A 19569-nucleotide genomic window follows, 5' to 3' on the forward strand; every position below is an offset into this window, starting at 1 on the left:
TTAATACAACTAATCCTGAAAGAGCAACAGGAAAGAAGGCTGCACTAGACTGCATACACATGGAGAAAAGAGCAGACCTCACAGAATACGGTAACATACCTGACCCGGTGGGACCCAACCCCTTCCCCCACCCCAGCCCAGCAGAAGAGGAAGAAACAGCATGGAGTGAGTGGATGCCTGGGACTGCTGAACACCTAGCCCTGGAGATCTGCTCTGGGAGCACGAACCTGCATTGTATGCTGCTCTGATTTAGTGCAGTTGGAAAGCTTAAGACAGGCTGAATACCTGCAGAGATGGAAATTCCAGCTGCTTGTGGAAAACAGGGATTCATATCTGGCTGATGTGGGTGGGCAGTCTGAGAGACTTCCTAAAAGTGAGAGGGCTGCTAAAGGGGCAAGGATTGCGCAGAGCTTACTGCTCAGGAGAAAGGACAAGTAGACAAAATTGGGTGCACTCTTCCCAGCAGGTTGGGAGCTTAAACTATCTTCAGGCACTCCATCCCCCTGGCTATGTACACAGCTCCAAGGCCCCCCCCACCATGATACACAGCCTGCTGTGTCTTACTCCCACCCGGCTAGCCTGCACCTGGCTCAGGATCACAAATCCACAAAACTTGCCCTGCCATCAGGCCAGCCAGAGGGAAGCCCCGCCTACGGCAGCTACAAACACAAAGCATAGAGGCTTACACCTGTGTGTTTGGCCCACTGGTTCGGGTACTGGAGACAGGCATAGCAGCCCAGAAGCAGGAAACAGTTCTTTCCTCCCCCAAGGCACCAACACAGCTCTGCTGCGAACCCAAACATTGCTCCAGGGGCTAAACAGCTCCAGAGAGCAGAGCTTCTGGGCACTACAGGGCACCACAGACAAACTATGAACTGTCAAAGGAACTTGGTTCAAAGCAAAATTATGAATACACCTGAGAAAGATTGAAATGAAATCGGCCTCATGAATCTTCCTGAAAGATATTACAAAATAAAAATCATTGACATACTCATGGAGGTATAGAAAAATATTCAAGATCTCAGGAATGAATTTAGGACGGAGATCAAATAGTTGAAGAACACAATGGAGGGTATTAAAAGGAGATTAGATACAGTGGAGACAATAAATGAAATAGAAATTAGGGACATGGAAGAGGAATACAAAGAAGCTGAGGCACAAAGACTGAAAGAATACTGAGAGAACTGTATGACCAATACAAATGGAACAATATTTGTATTATAGGGGTACCAGAAGAAAAAGATAGAAAGTGTCTTTGAGGAAGTAATTGCTGAAAACTTCCCCAATCTGGGGAAGGAGATAGTCTCTCAGGCCATGGAGGTGCACAGATCTCCCAACACAGGGACCCAAGGACAAAAACACCAAAACATATAATTAAAATGGCAAAGATCAAGGATAAGGACAGACTAGTAAAAGAAGCCAGAGAGAGAAATAAGATCATATACAAAGGAAAACCCATCAGGCTTTCATCAGATTTCTCAGCAGAAACCTTACAAGCCAGAAATGAGTGGAATGATATATTTAATGCAATGAAGAAGAAGGGCCTTGAACCAAAAAAACTTTATCTGGCAAGATTATCTTTTAAATTTGAAGGAGGGAATCAAATAATATCCAGATAAGGAAAAGCAGAGAGAATTTAGCTCCCAGAAACCATCTCTACAGTGTATTTTGGAGGGACTGCTACAGATGGAAGTGTTCCTAAGGTTTAATAGCTGTCACCAGAGGTAATAAAAAGGAATAGACAAAAAGTACAGAATATGATTTATAATATAAAAAGAATGGAAGAGGAAGAAAAGGAGGGAAAAAGAAAAAAAAGAACCTTTAGATTGTGTTTGTAATAGCATACTAAGTGAGTTAAGTTAGAGTCTTATATAGTAAGAAAGTTACCCTTGAACCTTTGGTAAACATGAATCTAAACCCTGCAATGGCAATAAGTACATACCTATTGATAATCACCCTTAAAGTAAATGGTCTGAAAGCACGAATCAAAAGACATAGTCACTGAATGGACAAAAACAAGACCCATCTATATGCTGCCTACAAGAGACTAACTTCAAAATCAAAGACATGCACAGACTAAATGTGAAGGGATGGAAAAAGATAGTTTATGCAACTAATAGGGAGAAAAAATCAGGCATTGTAGTACTAGTATCAGACAAAATAGACTTTAAAGAAAGACACAAGAGACAAAGAAGGACATTATGTAATGATAAAGGGATCAATCTGACAAGAAGATATAACCATTATAAATATCTATGCTCCCATCACAGGAGCACCTACATATGTGAAAGAAATACTAACTGAATTAAAAGGGCAAATAGAATGCAATGCATTCATTCTAGGAGACTTCAACACTCCACTCACTCTGAAGGACAGATCAATCAGACAGAAAGTAAGTAAGGACACAGAGACACGAACAAAACATTAGAATAGATGGACCTAACGGACATCTACACAACTCTACACCCAAAAGCAGCAGGACACACATTGTTTTCAAGTGCACATGGAACATTTTCCAGAATAGACCACATACTAGGCCATACAAAAAGAGACTCAGTAAATTAAAAAAGATAGAAATTGTACCAACCAATTTCTCATATCATAAGGGTATAAAACTAGAAACAAACTGTACAAAGAAAACTAAAGGGCTCACAAATACATGGAGGCTTAACAACATGTTCCTAATCAATCAATGGATCAATGACCAAAGTAAAGCAGAGATCAAGCAATATATGGAGACAAATGAAACCACCACCACAACACAACTACTTCTGTGGGATGCAGTGAAGGCAGTTCTAAGAGGGAAGTATATAGCAATTCAGACCTATTTAAAGAAGGCAGAACAATCCAGAATGAATAGTCTAAATTCACAATTATTGAAACTGGAAAAAGAACAAATGAGTCCCAAAGTCAGTAAAAGGAGGGATATAATAAAGATCAGAGAAGAAATAAATAAAACTGAGAAGAATAAAACAATAGAAAAAATTAATGAAACCACTAGCTGATTCATTGAAAAGCAAAGTAGATAAACCCCTTGCTAGACTTAATAAGAAAAAAAGAGAATCTACACACATAAACAGAATCAGAAATGAGGAAGGAAAAATCACTACAGACCCCACAGAAATACAAAGAATTATTAGAGAATGCTATGAAAATCTGTCTGCTAACAAACTGGAAAACCTAGAAGAAATGGACAACTTTCTCGAAAAATACAACCTTCCAAGACTGACCCAGGAAGAAAGAGAAAATCTAAACAGGTCAATTACTAGCAATGAAATTGAATCCATAATCAAAATACTACCCCAGAACAAAAGCCCCATACCAGATGGATTCACCGCTGAATTTTATCAGACATTTCGAGAAGACATAATACCCATTCTCCTTAAAGTTTTCCAAAAAATAGAAGAGGAGGGAATACTTCCTAATTCATTCTATGAAGCCAGCATCACTCTAATACCAAAACCAGGCAAAGACACCACAAAAAAAGAGAAAACTGCAGACCAATATCCCTGATGAACACAGATGCAAAAATACTGAGCAAGATATTAACAAAGTGAATTCAAAGATACATCAAGAGGATCATACACCATGATCAAGTGGGATTCATTTCAGGAATGCAAGGATGGTACTACATTCAAAAGTCCATCATCATCCATCAAATCAACAAAAAGAGGGACAAAAACCATATGATCTTTCCATAGGTGCTGAAAAAGGATTCAACAGTATTCAACATCCATTCATGATAAAAACTTTCAGGAAAATGGGTATAGGAGGGCAAGTACCTCAATATAATAAAGGCCATATCTGACAAAACCACAGCCAACATCATACTTAACAGCAAGAAGCTGAAAGCTTTTCCTCTAAGATTGGGAACAAGACAAGGATTCCCACTCTCTGTGCTTTTATTCAACATGGTATTGGAGGTCCTAGCCACAGCAATCACACAACATGAAGAAATAAAAAGCATCCAGATTGGTAAAGAAGAATTCAAACTGTCACTGTTTGCAGATGACATGATATTGTACATAAAGAACCCTAAAGACTCCATTCCAAAACTACTAGAACCAATACCTGAATTCAGCAAAGTTGCAGGATACAAAATTAATACAGAGAAATCTGTTGCATTCCTATACAGTAACGATGAACTAGCAGAAAGAGAAATCAGGAAAACAATTCTGTTCACAATAGCATCAAAAAGAATAAAACACCTAAGAATAAACCTAACCAAGGAATTGAAAGACCTATACTCTGAAAACTACAAGAATCTCCTAAGAGAAATTAAAAGGATACCTATAAATGGAAAATCATCCCATGCTCTTGGGTAGGAAGAATTAATATTGTTAAAATGGCCATCCTGCCTAAATCAATCGACAGACTCAACATAATCCCTAACAAAATACCGACAGCATTCTTCAATGAACTTGAATAGCTCTAAAATTGATATGGAACCACAGAAGACCCTGAATAGCCAAAGCAATCCTGAGAAGGAAGAATAAAGCGGGGGGTAGGAGGATCTTGCTTCCCAACTTCAAGCTCTACCTCAAACCACAGTAATCAAGACAATTTGGTACTGGCACAAGAACAGACCCATAGACCAGTGGAACAGAATAGAGAGTCCAGATATTAACCCAAGCAGATATGGTCAATTAATATATGATAGAGGAGCCACTGATATACAATGGGGAAATGACAGCCTCTTCAACAGCTGATGTTGGCAAAACTGGACAGCTAAATGTAAGACAGTGAAACTGGATTACTGTCTAACTCCATACACAAAAGTAAATTTGAAATGGATCAAAGACCTGAATGTAAGTCATGAAACCATAAAACTCTTAGACATGAGCAACTTCTTCATGAACATATCTCTGCAGGCAAGGGAAACAAAAGGAAAAATGAACAAGTGGGACTATATCAAACTAAAAAGCTTCTGTACAGCAAAGGACACCATCAGTTTAACAGAAAGGCATCCTGCAGTATGGGAGAATATATTCATAAATGACAAATCCAATAATGGGTTGACCTCCAAAATACAGAAAGAGCTCAGGCACCTCAACAAACAGAAAGCAAATAACCCAATTAAAATACAGGCACAGGATCTGAACAGACATTTCTCCAAAGAAGAAATTCACATGCCCAACAAGCATGTGAAAAGATGCTCCACATCACACTAATCATCAGAGAAATGCAAATTAAAACCTCAATGAGATATCACCTCACACCAGTTAGGATCACCACCATCCAAAAGACAAACAACAAATGTTGGCAAGGTTGTGGAGGAAAGGGAACCTTCCTACACTGCTGGTGGGAATGTAAATTGGTTCAACCATTGTGGAAAGTAGTATGGAGGTTCCTCAGAAAACTAAAAATAGAAATACCATTTGACCCAGGAATTCCACTCCTGGGAATTTACCCTAAGAATGCAGAAACCCAGTTTAAAAAAGACTTGTGCACCCCTATGTTTCTGGCAGCACTATTTACAATAGCCAAGAAATGGAAGCAATCTAAGTGTCCATCAGTAGATGAATGGATAAAGAAGATGTGGTAGATATACACAATGGAATATTATTCAGCCATAAGAAGAAAACAAATCCTACCATTTGCAACAACATGGATGTTGTTTTATTTTTATGCTTTTATAATTTTTTAAATAATTTATTTTATGTTTTTATGTTTTATAATTATGCTCTGTGAAATAAGCCAGGCAGAAAAAGACAAGTGTCAAATGATTTCACTCATCGGTGGAGTGTAAGATCAAAGCAAAAAGTTAAGGAATAAAACAGCAGCAGACTCACAGAACCCAAGAATGGAGTAACAGTTACCAAAGGGAAATGGACTGGGGAGGATGGGTGGGAAAAGGGGCATTATGATTAGCATACATAATGTGTGTGTGGGGGGACATGGGGAAGGCAGTTTAACACATATAAGTAGTGATTCTATAACATCTTACTACACTGGTGGACAGTGACCTTAATGGGGTATGTGGTGGGGACTTGATAATGGGGGGAATCTAGTAACCACAATATTGTTCATGTAGTTGTATATTAATGATGTATCAATCAATAAATGAATGAATAAATAAAAATAAGCAAATAAAAAGGAATAAGTCAATATAAACCACTTATAAATTCTATCTTAAGTCAATCCTATTTCTGAGATTAATATATAATGTGAACTCTACATTGTAAATTAATACAAACCATCTCAAAAATCTTGAATATTTATCAAAAAATACTATAAAATAGTGTAACTTCAAATTGTAACCTCCAGTGTTTATAGAGGTGAAGTGGGTGACTCAAGGAAGTAAAGACCCCAAGTGGGGACAGGGGAACAGAAAAAGGGGAAGCCCTCTGCACAGCACACCTCAGAGTAGGCATGGCTCCATGTTGCAGATATGATTCTTTAAGAGAAGCCTGAAGCCCAGATTTCTACATGAGTCTCCTACATTTTAAATATTGACTCAATTTGTTGGGGCAAATTAAATGTATTCAGGGGCCATGGTTAGCCTATAGTTCACTTGTTTTATATTTTTTACATTTCCCAGTGGTTGTGTATAAAACAAATAGGTGTATGCAAAAATCTTCCCTTTCTTTAGTATCATATGGTTTATCAAAAAATTGGGCCCCAACATGTAATAAAAATTACTATTAATATTCATAATTCCCAGAAATAGGATCACTCCTACACTGTTGGTGGGACTGCAAATTGGTGCAACCACCGTGGAAAGCAGTATGGAGGTTCCTCAAAAGACTAAAAACAGAAATACCATTTGACCCAGTAATTCCACTCCTGGGAATTTGCCTGAAGAAAACAAAATCCCTGCTTCAAAAACATATATGCACCCCTATGTTTATTGTCACACTGTTTACAATAGCCAAAATGTGGAAGCAACCTAAGCATCCATCAGTAGATGACTGGATAAAGATGTGGTACATATACAATGGAATATTACTTTGCTCTGAAAAGAAGATCCTGCCATTTGCAACAACATGAATGCATCTTGAGGGTATTATGCTCAGGGAAATAAGCCAGGTGGAGAAAGACAAATACCATATGATTTCACTTATTTATGGAATATAAAAAGCAAAAGAAAAAGAACAAAATAGCATTAGACTCATTGACACTGAGAAGTGTCTAGTGGTTACCTAGGGGGAGCAAAGTAGGCAGAGATGTTGGAGGGGGGAGGAGGGGTACTGTAGAACTACCGTGCTGTATATTTGATAAAAACCAAAAATAATTCATAATACCGCCTCAAAGAATTTCTCCAATGCTTATGAAAGCTACAATCTATTTTTATTTAATTCTCCCAGATTGTTAATCAAATGAATAACTAGTTCACAGGACTGCTGAAAGTAAACTATTAAAACAATTCCCATCTCTTTTGTCACTAACTACATGGATTTCGATATTTAAAATTGCAATTCTAATTATGCCAGGGCTCTATGAATTTAACAAACATACTGAGACACTCTATCACATGGCTTCAGCTAAAAAGAAGGTCCATGATTTACTACTATTGCAGTCGGAGAACCCTGCTTGTGATAACTGATTTGTTGGCCTAATGACTTTAATGATACCAAAAGATGCAAAATCCTTCAAGGGTCAGCCTCTACTCATTAAGACTATCCAGAAGCAAATTACTAAAGACTATTTGAGTGCTAGGGAATAACTGATGGCTGGAAGGAAAAACGTGTTTTTGTTTATTTAGGCTAACAGATATCGCCAGTAATATTCTTTTTTAACTTCTCAGTCACAGAGGTAGGGCCAGATGGAAGTCAGGCTAAAATTGTCAGAAAGGTGAGAGCTGAATGAAGTAGTAACCTATCAAACTCCAACTCTTCTAGAGATTTCTTAAGTTTGTGAGATCTGCAAATTTATATATTACACCTATCCATTCAGTAGTTCTTAAGCAAGAGTTGTATCAGTACCTCAAGGAAATAGTTCCAAATTCCAAATATATATATATATATATATATATCTCCAGGCCTTACTGGACTTGGTTTTTTAAAGTTTCCCACGTAATTTGATTCACCAGCACAACCCTAGCTGAGCACTGGTGCACTGGACAATCACGTCATTCTCATCTCTCACATATGTGGTCAATTCCTGCTATCACTTGAGGATTTTGTCAAAGAAAGGAAAGCACAAGAGATGAGTCACTTAGCAAAACTGCATTTAATTTTCCTGGGTGGGGGCAGAACAGGGACTTGTAAGGAAACCCAAAATGTAACTTGATTTTGTTATTCATAAACTCCTCCCTTCCCATCAAGATGTTCTAGATCGGAAGGCAGAGTTTAGCTCTCATCTATGTGGCTGTTTCTAAGAGAACAGGATATATCAGTTCATTACATCGTCTTCCCTTGTTTCCCACTTCACCACCACCTGTTCTCTGCCAATCTGGTTCCTCAGAGTCCTCCTAAAGTTGATCTCTAAGCAAGTTTACAGCCCATTCATCCTCTTTACCAAACAAACAATTATTTTCCCTCAAGGCTGAAGACATCTTGCCTAAACAGAGAAAAACAAGGAAAAAGCAAACACAAAAAACCTCTTCTTGTTCTTTTCCTTCATGTGCCCAAATTCCAAATTGGCCTGGATATTTCTAATTGCTCTCTCCTTTTCCCTCTGAAACTTTAGTCAGTGAAAGAGGAATTGCTTTTACATAAGTCACTTTTTAAAATAAAATAGGAACTTGTCAAGTGTAGCCACAATTTCAGATTATAAAATGCATTTCTTTTGCTTTCTTTTTAGATAAAGCCTGTTTCCAAAGCAAACTTGGCTTTCCTGTGTTGCTTTACACCAATTAGAAAAAAACTTGGGTGGGGAAAAAAATATTTGAAAGAAAAGCTGTACTTCAGCAAATTCAGTGTTTTCACAAACATCTGCCATAAAAGCATGTAAACAAAGCTGTACCCTAATGCTTCCTTAGAAGAGCCATTATATTAAGTGAAATCTTAGTTATTTCAAAATATTTTCAGTCAGGAAATGCTTGATTTTTCCAAATATGTAAAATTGACCCTAACTATTAACCTGTCGGGGCTGCAGCTTGGGAGGTAATGTACGTCCAGAAGAAACAGCAGGTAGATCAGCTTCATCATCACCTGTTCCCTACAAGCCAGCGAGGAACTGCATGAGGCTGAGCAGGAGCTACTCTGTGATGTGAGAAACCCTAAGGTGGTACATGGCTGGCAGAGCAGCTGCCAGTACAAGGGAATTGCCCTGCTGATGTCAAGATGTGACCCAAACCCCTCACCGGATCTTCAGAGCCCTGGGGTACCAGAGTGCCCAGGGCCTGTGGTGTGCTGCTTCCTCATCCCACATGCACTCACCCAGCTCCTCTGGCCTGGTACCAGTTCTCCACCTCTCCTCCCACCCATCCCCAGCAGCACCCATTTCCTAAGGCTCTGCAGAGCAGTCAGCCTCCACCATCACCTCACACCCTCTCAGGCTTCAGTCCTTTGTGGGCTCTGAGCCTACCACCCCCTCCCAGGCACTCAAGGGAAGGTCCTCCTCCCGGGGAAAAGTGGGGCCAGGAGACTGTTCTGCCCTGTTCTGTCCTCTGTATGGACAACCTTTCTCTAGCCCTCCCTGACTTGGCTTTGGAGGTGTTTCCACGGTGACAGTGCCCGATGTTGAGTATGCAGTATATGTATGTGTCTACATATACACACACATACAGATGTATATGTAAAAGAATTTTATACATCTATGGCTACTAAAGAAATTAAAAACATGTTATTCAAGTATTCGTAGATAAAGTTAGTGGATGCATACCTTGTTGTTCGCCTCGATGTCTGCGTTGTGCGAAAGGAGCTGTGCCACTGTTGTTACACACTCACCACAAGCTGCATAGTGTAAAGCAGTGTTGCCATAGATGTCACTCACATTGGGATCGGCACCATGGTCTAAAAGAATACGTGCACAGTCCTCTTGCTGGCATTGCACAGCCTGTAGGTATTAAACAAAGAAACACCCTATAAATTCTAGGATTTCAAGGTAGACACTCTACAGGTTTCACTAGTGAGTTATATTTAAATGAGATAAACTGATTTCTCTTCTCAGCTATTACATCAAATACATCTCAGGCTGGCATCGACAGCTCCTACATACCTTGATCAGGGGTGTCCTCTCTAGGTTGTCACAGAGGTTAAGCTCACATTTTCTCTGTACCAGGAAAGTTACGACTTCTGCACGGCCGTTGGCACAGGCCAAATGCAGAGCAGTCCTAGGAAAGTGAGTGGACTTGTTAGGAACAATGCACTCTTCTCAAAACATACAATTATTCATGTAATTGTAAACATTAAAGAGCGTAAGTCTTCAAAACAAAAATTTACTTTTTCTGGAGAAGGTACAATATTTATCAGCCTTATTACTCACCACATTAATGAAAGTGCAGACTATCTGATAGAAAGAGCATGACCTTGGGATTCAGCTCACCTTAGGTTTGAATCTTACACTTTAGTTATCACTTGGCCTTTTGGTGCCTCAATTTCTTCATCAACATAATGGGGATTAAAATAAGTTATCTCATGGGATACTACTGTTATGTTTAAATAAGAATCTATGCTAAATGCTTTAGAACAGTTCCTAGCACAAACAGTGGGTCAGCAAATGTTACACTATTGTTATAATTATTACTATTACTACTCCTTTACAAAGATAATTCAATTTAGTAAAATGATATATTTGTGCCTACTTTACAAAAATGTTTTAAATAGAACACTGTATTTGAATCATTTTAAGATTCTCATTTCCTCACATTTTAACATCTCACATTGGAATGCAACTATAATTCATAATGTCTGATAACTAATTGGCAGCATTTAAAAAGTTTCTTATTGGTGCATAAAATAGTACAGCATCAGACAATCCACTGTGAATTATGTTAAATGAAATAATGGTAACACAACAGATCTACTGCAGTTCACATGCTTGGACTTAAATAAATTTTAGTTCTTAAAAGCATTATGGGATAACGGTTCTTCTGAAATATCAAAACAGAAGCAGAAATTTAAAAAAATAAGTATTTTGATTTTCATGAAACTTTAAGCCAAAAGAAACCCAAGATTCAGTGATAAGGATAGTTGGTTTTATTCAATATTTACATTTACAGGTTGTAAGAAAATTAGATATGTGCGATGATCAACTTAGGACTGAATACTATTATAAACATTCAAGAAGGCAGGTAAACATTATCTTTTACAATTTTGTATGATCAGAAGTGCTTTGTTTGAAATAGTAGGAAAAGCTTCAGTTGAGATTAGATTCTAACACTTCAATTTAAAATTTTTCATCTTGCTCACACTGGGAAACATCAAGTGTTTACAAATGAAAGAATCCTGAGTAGAATTTGTTTGCTGTTGGAGAATCAAGTATTTTTAAAGAAAACTTTTATAAAGGCAATACTTTTGCAATAGTAATATTTGCTATTTTTGATTTTTGTTTTCATAAGGACACTACTAAAATTTTCTAAACTTTTGCAATAGTAACAGTCATCCTTTGTTATTTACTGTTTTTTATTTTCACAAGGATGCAACTAAGATAATTGTTTACATAAATGTAATAAAGCTACACACAATTAAAAAAATATTTAATTAAACATATACATAATAAAATCTATAGTCACAGATAAAAAGATTATTTCTCAACAGGCTAAAAGTTGTCAGAAGATACTAATCCTCAAAAACATCTTTTAAAAGTAGTTATTTTTATCTGTGTGAGAGTCATACTTCTGCACTACCTCAGAATTACTTCATTAATATAAAAGATCCACTATAATTTTTATGTATGTTCATTGCAGAACTCAGATTTTTCAAAAAGAAAAAGAAAAATACACTGGTACTACAAATTCCATCTGGTACAACTCTTTGTGGGATAAAAATCTGGCTACTTATCTCCACATAATTAGCAGGTATCTCTCCACCATTTATAAATGATTCACCTCTTCCTACTGATAGGAAAATGTTATTTGAGTCTATATATATGTGGGGATTTGGTCACTTTCCATTCTGTTCCATTCATTTATCTGTCTTTTCAGTTGTTAATAACGCAACATTCTGATAATTTATAGCACATTTTGATATCTAGAAGGGCAAACGTTTGTTTAATATACAAGACTTTCCTAAATTTCATCACAGCAATAAAAGAGGGACAGCATAAGGAACCTCCAATTTTTAAAAGCGTGATTATTTTTTATTTGGTTTATGTGAAATTAATAAATATAAGAAGAGCACACATTTCAAGAAAATGAATCTCCCTATTTAATAGAAAGATTTTTCCCACTTCAAAATTCCTTTCGCAGGTCCATCAGTAAAAAGCAGATATATACATAGGTGTGCACCCATATAAAATGGACATTGCATTTTACCCAAAGAATTTTTACAAGTTGACAAATAAAAGTTTTCATTTTTCTCATTATGTATTATGTGCTTTTAGGCAGTATTTTTGTTAGGCACTTTTATTCCATTATGTACTTTTCTGTAATATCTAATATTATGGTATGAAAATGTATACATTAAAAATAAAATGCTATAAACATATATGGTCAATTAATATTTGATAAAGAAGCCATGGACATACAATGGGGAAATGACAGTCTCTTCAACAGATGGTGCTGGCAAAACTGGACAGCTACATGTAAGAGAATGAAACTGGACCACTGTCTAATCCCATACACAAAAGTAAATTCAAAATGGATCAAAGACCTGAATGTAAGTCATGAGATAATAAAACTCTTAAAAAAAACATAGGCAAAAATCTCTTAGACATGAACATTAGCAACTTCTTCATGAATAGATCTCCCCGGGCAAGGAAAACAAAAGCAAAAATGAACAAGTGGGACTATATCAAGCTGAAAAGCTGCTGTACAGCAAAGGACATCATCAATAGAACAAAAAGGTACCCTACAGTATGGGAGAATATTTTCGTAAATGACAGATCCGATAAAGGCTTGACATCAAAATATATAAAGAGCTCACGCACCTCAACAAACAAAAAGCAAATAATCCAATTAAAAAATGGGCAGAGGAGCTGAACAGTTTTCCAAAGAAGAAACTCAGATGGCCAACAGACACATGAAAAGATGCTCCACATCGCTAGTTACCAGAGAAATGCAAATTAAAACCACAATGAGATATCACCTCACACCAGTAAGGATGGCTACCATCCAAAAGACAAACAACAACAAATGTTGGTGAGGTTGTGGAGAAAGGGGAACCCTCCTACACTGCTGGTGGGAATGTGAATTAGTTCAACCTTTGTGGAAAGCAATATGGAGGTTCCTCAAAATGCTCAAAACAGACTTACCATTTGACCCAGGAATTACACTTCTAGGAATTTACCCTAAGGATGCAGCACTCCAGTTTGAAAAAGACAGATGCACCCCTATGTTTATCGCAGCACTATTTACAATAGCCAAGAAATGGAAGCAACCTAAGTGTCCATCAGTAGATGAATGGATAAAGAAGATGTGGTACATATACACAATGGAATATTACTCAGCCATAAGAAGAAGAAAACAAATCCTACCATTTGCAACAACATGGATGGAGCTAGAGGGTATTATGCTCAGTGAAATAAGCCAAGTGGAGAAAGACAAGTACCAAATGATTTCACTCATATGTGGAGTATAAGAACAAAGAAAAACTGAAGGAACAAAACAGCAGCAGACTCACAGAACCCAAGAATGGACTAACAGTTACCAAAGGGAAAGGGACTGGGGAGGGTGGGTGGGAAGGGAGGTATAAGGGCGGGGAAGAAGAAAGGGGGCCTTACGATTAGCATGTATAATGTGTGGGATGGGGGGCACGGGGAGGGCTGTGCAACACAGAGAAGACAAGTAGTGAGTCTACAGCATCTTACTATGCTGATGGACAATGACTGTAATGGGGTGCGTGGGGGGGATATGGGGTAGGGGAGAGCCTAGTAAACATAATGTTCTTCATGTAATTGTAGATTAATGATAACAAAATAAAAAAATTAAAATTAAAATTAAAAAATAAAATAAAATAAAATGCTGTCTATACTCCGTTTTCCTATTAGTGATGTTTAGTTAAATCACTGCCAAACTGTCAGTAAGTGCTCTGTAAGAATTATGTTAGTCTGAAATCACTAATTTTTGTCTCTTATTCTCATACTGTGGGCATGGGCACCAGACCCCTTGTCAGGCTTCTGGGACCCAGGTCCTGTGGGGCCTTGGCGCTAGGAGGCTTGGCTCCCCAGGTGAGCCTGGAAGGTGAGCCCTTTCCCAGGTCCACCCACCTTCTCCCAGACCACCTCTGTCCTCCCAGCCCCTTACCTATTCTTCTTGTCCGTGTCATTCAAGCCATTTTTCCCCATAAACAGAATCTGCTTCACTCTGGCTACTTTGCCCTTACTGGCAGCCATGTGGATCTTTCTGACATCTTTGCTTCGGATATGGTACTGGGCCTGAAAGTTGACTCCGCAGCAGTCAACCTCTGTGTTAGTGGAATGGTTTCTGAAGGAGCGCAAAGATGGCCAACACTTCAGACCCCAGGATCCAAATATCCTCTTCATCATAACAAAGCCTCGGGCTTCAGGAGACCTCAGCTCCCCTGCTGCCGTCCGCTGAACAGCACTAGTGCTGAATGAGCCAACCTAGGGGCCACAACAGCCCAGACCCCTGTCAGCAGTTAGCACACAATAACTTCAGGCAACACAAGTGTCCCGCCCAGATGACATCACAGGGCAGGGCACTCAGAGAACAAGGGTGTGGAGAGTGTATGTGCTGGGCCCAGACAAGGCTCATTTCGGCTGGTGCTTGAGAGGAGTATTGGGTTCCCTTCAACTTCAGTGGGGGGTGGGGTGGCTGAATTGGGAAATTGGCAGAAAGTAGACTATTCCACATGGAAAAGCTGTGTACGGGGGCAAGAGCAGTGTGAAACTTCAGGATGCTGAAGGCCTCCTCCCCACAGAACTCCCCTAAAAAACTCTAAATCCCCTTATCTGTCACTTTATTCCTCTTCTACATTCTGCTGGGCTTCAGGTGGTCTCCAAGGATGCAGTAACAGAAAGCAGTTTTCTCCATCTCACAGACTGTGGTAGTGTGTCATCAAGTACAGACTGATGAGAAAAGAATGCATGTTCTCTAGTAAAATCTCCAATAAGCCCTCCCCTTTGGGCCAGCCTTAGATTTACATTTTCTTTGCTTTTATTTTCCCCCAATTAAATCTTTATTCAACCCAAGATTTATTACTTAAGAACTTAAAAACAAAATGGTTATTCACTTGTCCTAAATTATGTTTTCTCACCTACTTTAAATCATTTTATCATACATTAAATTCTCTCACATGATTTCCAACAACACAGATGGAGCCAGAGGGTATTATGCTCTGTAAAATAAGCCAGGCAGAAAAAGACAAGTACCAAATTATTTCACTCATTTGTGGAGTATAACAACCAAGTGAAACTGAAGGAACAAAATAGCAGCAGACTCACAGGCTCCAAGAAGGGAGTAGCAATTACCAAAGGGGAGGGGTAGGGGAGGATGGATAGGGAGGGAGGGAGAAGGGGATTGAGGGGTATTATGATTGGTACACATGGTGTGTGTGTGGGGGTCACGGGTAAGGCAGTGCTGCACAGAGAAGACAAGTAGTGACTCTATAGCATCTCACTATGTTGATGGACAGTGACTGCAATGGGGTGTGTGTGGGACTAGACAATATGGGTGAATGTAGTTAACTACAATGTTGCTCATGTGAAACCTTCATAAAATTGTGTATCAGTGATACCTTAATAAAAAACAAGGATATCAAAAAAAAAAGTCTCTGGTATGATTTTTGTGTCTGGGTTTTTCTACCTATGGTGCTTGATCTTGAAATGGGAGAGTTGCTTGGATAATCCGGGTGGGCCCAATCTAATCACACAAGCTCATAAAATCAGAGAACCCTCCTCACTGTGGTCAGGGAGATGTAACTATGGAAGAAGATTCAGAGAGATGTGGAGGCTGCTGACTGAGGTGGAGGAAAGGGGCCATGAGCCAAGGGATGGAAGCAGCTTCTGGAAGCTGGAGAAGACAAAGAAATGGATTCTTGGTCCCTTGTCAGACTTCTGACCTAGAGAAATGTAAAAGAATAAATTTGTGCTGGTTTAAGCAAGTATATTGGTTATAATTTGTTATAACAGCATAAAAAATATATACTCTTACTATGTGCTTAGTCATAATTAATGTTACCACTTTGGTTTTGATTGTTTTAGAACGACCTAAATGTAACATTTTAGAAGAAATGTATTGATTATACTTACAAATCACTTGCAGAGCTGATTAACAAAAATAGGCTATTACATCTGCCTGAGCACTAGCTGCAGTGTAGAATTTATTACTCATTTATTATCTTAAGGTAAAGAGGGGAGCTGAGGCCTGGCCTGGGGAAAACTTGAGCTCAACTTAGGGTTGTCAGATAAAATACAGGGTGTTTTGTTTAATGTGAATTTTAGATTAATACAAATATTCTTTTAGTACAATTGCAAATACTGCATGAAACCAACATTATTGCAAAATCTGCAACCTGAGGGCAAAAGCAACTTTTGATCCATGTTTTCCTGAAGGGGAAGTTCAAAGGTAGGGAATTAAAAACAGCATGCTGGTGGGGAATGATGTGTGTTTTGGAAGCAGCCAGTGGGGAGAGCTGAGGCTAAAGAGGCAGCCAGAGTCAGGAGTCACTTGTGAAGGCCCTGTGTGTCACTGCAAGGAATTTGGACTTGATCCTCTCAGTCAGTGCTTTTCAAGCTGGTTCTTAAGCTGTGAAAGTCGTGGTTGATGTGAAGTCTAGTAAGGCAACTGAGCATGTAAACAGATGAAAATGATAGTTGAATGGAAGAGGAGTATATGTCTCAGGCGCTCCTTTTGAGACAATTCACTATCCTCATTTGGGTTCCAAAGAGCACAGTTGTTTTTCTTAAACCACTTTATTGAGGTATAATTGACATACACAAAGGTGTACATATAAAGGTATACAGCTTGATGAGCTTGGAAGTAAGTATATACTCTTGGAACCATTACCACAATCTATGCCATAAATAATCCATCACCTGTGTATGGCAGTCATGCCACATCTTCTTTATCCATTCATCTATTCACATCTTAGCTATTGTGAATAGTGCTGCCATGAATGTGGGAATGCAGATACTTTTGAGACCTTGATTTCAATTCCTTCTTGATTTCAATATATACCCAGAAGTGGGATTGGTATATCATATGGTGGTTTAATTTTTAACTTTTTGAGTATCCTCCACACAGATTTCCATAGTGGTTGCAACAGTTAACATTCCCTCCATAGATGAACGTAGATGCAAAAATACTCAACAAAATATTAGCAAACCGAATTGAAAAATACATCAAAAGGATCATACACCATGATCAGGTGGGATTCATCCCAGGGATGTAAGGATGGTACAATATTACAAAATCCATCAACATCATCAACCACCACAACAAAAAGGACAAAAACCACATGATCATCTCCATAGATGCTGAAAAAGCATTCGACAAAATTCAACAATGATTCATGATAATAACTCTCAACAAAATGGGCATAGAGGGCAAGTACCTCAACATAATAAAGGCCATATATGACAAACCCACAGCCAACATTATACTAAAAAGCGAGAAGCTGAAAGCTTTTCCTTTAAGATCTCTGGGAACAAGAAAAAGATGCCCACTCTCCACACTTCTATTCAACATAGTACGGGAGGTCCTAGCCACAGAAATCAGAAAACACAAAGAAATAAAAAGCATCCAGATTGGCAAGGAAGAAGTTAAACTGGCACTATTTTCAGATGACATGATACTGTACATAAAAAAACCCTAAAGAATCCACTGCAAAACTACTAGATATAGAGGATCACGGGAAGACGGCGGTGTGAGTAGTTCAGTGGAAATCTCCTCCCCAAAACATATATATTAATGAAAATTCAATAAATACAACTATTCCTAAAAGAGACACCAGTGGATGCAATACAACAGCCAGGATACATCTACATCTGCGAGAACTCAGCATCACACGAAGGGGGTAAGATATAAGCCAAGGCCAGGTGGGACCCGAATGCTCCCCCACCCGAGAACCCAGCGGGAAGAAAGGAGTAGGAACGGGGAGGGAGTGAAAGTCCAGGACTGCTACACAACCAGCTCTAGAAATCTGCACCCGGAGCGCAGACACAGGGTGCACGGGGTGCTGGATATTAGAGAAATGGAAAAGCAAAACCTGCGGGTAGGTCCCTGCAACTGGCACCCCTGAGACAAAAGAAAAGCAAGTGCTTTTTGCGAGTCTTAATGAGACAGGGGCTCCACAGCTGGACAAAGTCATCCCAGCACACTTAGTCAGCAGCTGGGAATCCAGGGGAACATTAGGTGCCCTAAACCCCTGGGCGGCAGCGCAGCTCTGAAGCCCCTCACAGCACTAAGCAACCTGCGAGTCGTTCCCCCAACTGGCGCGGACCCCAACACAATGGCCCAGTAGTGGGAGAGTGGCAGCGTGCGCCAGGGGAGACGGTGCTGAAGGGGACCGGGAGCAGCCTGCATGCGCCGGCAGTGCCAGAGGGGACCGGGAGCAGCTCGTGCAAGACCACCTCGATGGCGACCGAACAGTGGTGCCGGCGGCAGTGGTGCCAGAGGAGCCCATGAGAGGTCCTTGCGGGAGAGGCCCATGTGCACCTGCAGCAGTGCCGGAGGGAACAGCCGCACTCCCAGCAGCTGACTGGAATCACAGCCCAACGCCCAGCTGCCTTGGCCAGACCCGAAGGCTGCTGCTGGCACACAGCTGACCGGCACGTGCACCGCTATTGCGGAGGAGCGCACCTGGCATGCCTGCCACACCCCGGAGGGCTCCGTGGTGCTCTGGTGGAGTCCTCGCCCACAGCAGCTTAGGGGATTAACCCAGTGGCTGCTCCAGGTGCAAGGGTAACTGACACAGGCAGCGGAGAAGGGCAAGGCATCCACCAAGCAGGAAAGGAGTTTCCTCTCCCAGCTGACACACCTGCAACCTGCCTACAGCCACTGCTATCACCAAGAAAAGGCACAAAAATTTAGTCCAGTCCAAAATAGTTCAGACAACCTCTGAGAAAGGATCTGCAGAGACAGACCTAACCAGTCTCCCTGAAAACGATTTCAAAATAAAAATCATAAATATGCTGACAGAGCTGCAGAGAAATATACAAGAGCTAAGGGATGACGTCCGGAGGGGGATTACAAAAATGAAACAATCTCTAGAAGGATTTATAAGCAGAATGGATAATATGCAAGAGGCCATTGATGGAATAGAAACCGGAGAACAGGAATGCAGAGAAGCTGATGCAGAGAGAGAGAAAAGGATCTCCAGGAATGAAACAATATTAAGAGAACTGTGTGACCAATCCAAAAAGAACAATATTCGCATTATAGGGGTACCAGAGGAAGGAGAGAGAGAAAAAGGGATAGAAAGTGTCTTTGAAGAAATAATTGCTGAGAACTTCCCCAAACTGGGGGAGGAAATAGTTGCTCAGACTGCGGAGGCACACAGAACTCCCAACAGAAGGGATCCAAAGAGGACAACACCAAGACACATAATAATTAAAGTGGCA

The 19569-nt window shown here is 39.7% G+C and overlaps 1 protein-coding gene across 1 annotated transcript in view; it reads right to left on the reverse strand.

Annotated features, from left to right (window-relative positions):
- LOC118929216 (ankyrin repeat domain-containing protein 62-like) overlaps window positions 1-19569 on the reverse strand; it is a 79140-nt gene that overhangs the window by 47259 nt on the left and 12312 nt on the right. Inside the window, exon 2 of the mRNA XM_057498085.1 lies at window positions 9769-9942. Coding sequence (XP_057354068.1) covers window positions 9769-9942 — 174 coding nt within the window. The remainder of the gene's footprint in view (window positions 1-9768; window positions 9943-19569) is intronic.

The sequence above is a fragment of the Manis pentadactyla genome, chromosome 3 (genome assembly GCF_030020395.1).
Source record: "Manis pentadactyla isolate mManPen7 chromosome 3, mManPen7.hap1, whole genome shotgun sequence".
NCBI classification, from domain to species: domain Eukaryota; kingdom Metazoa; phylum Chordata; class Mammalia; order Pholidota; family Manidae; genus Manis; species Manis pentadactyla.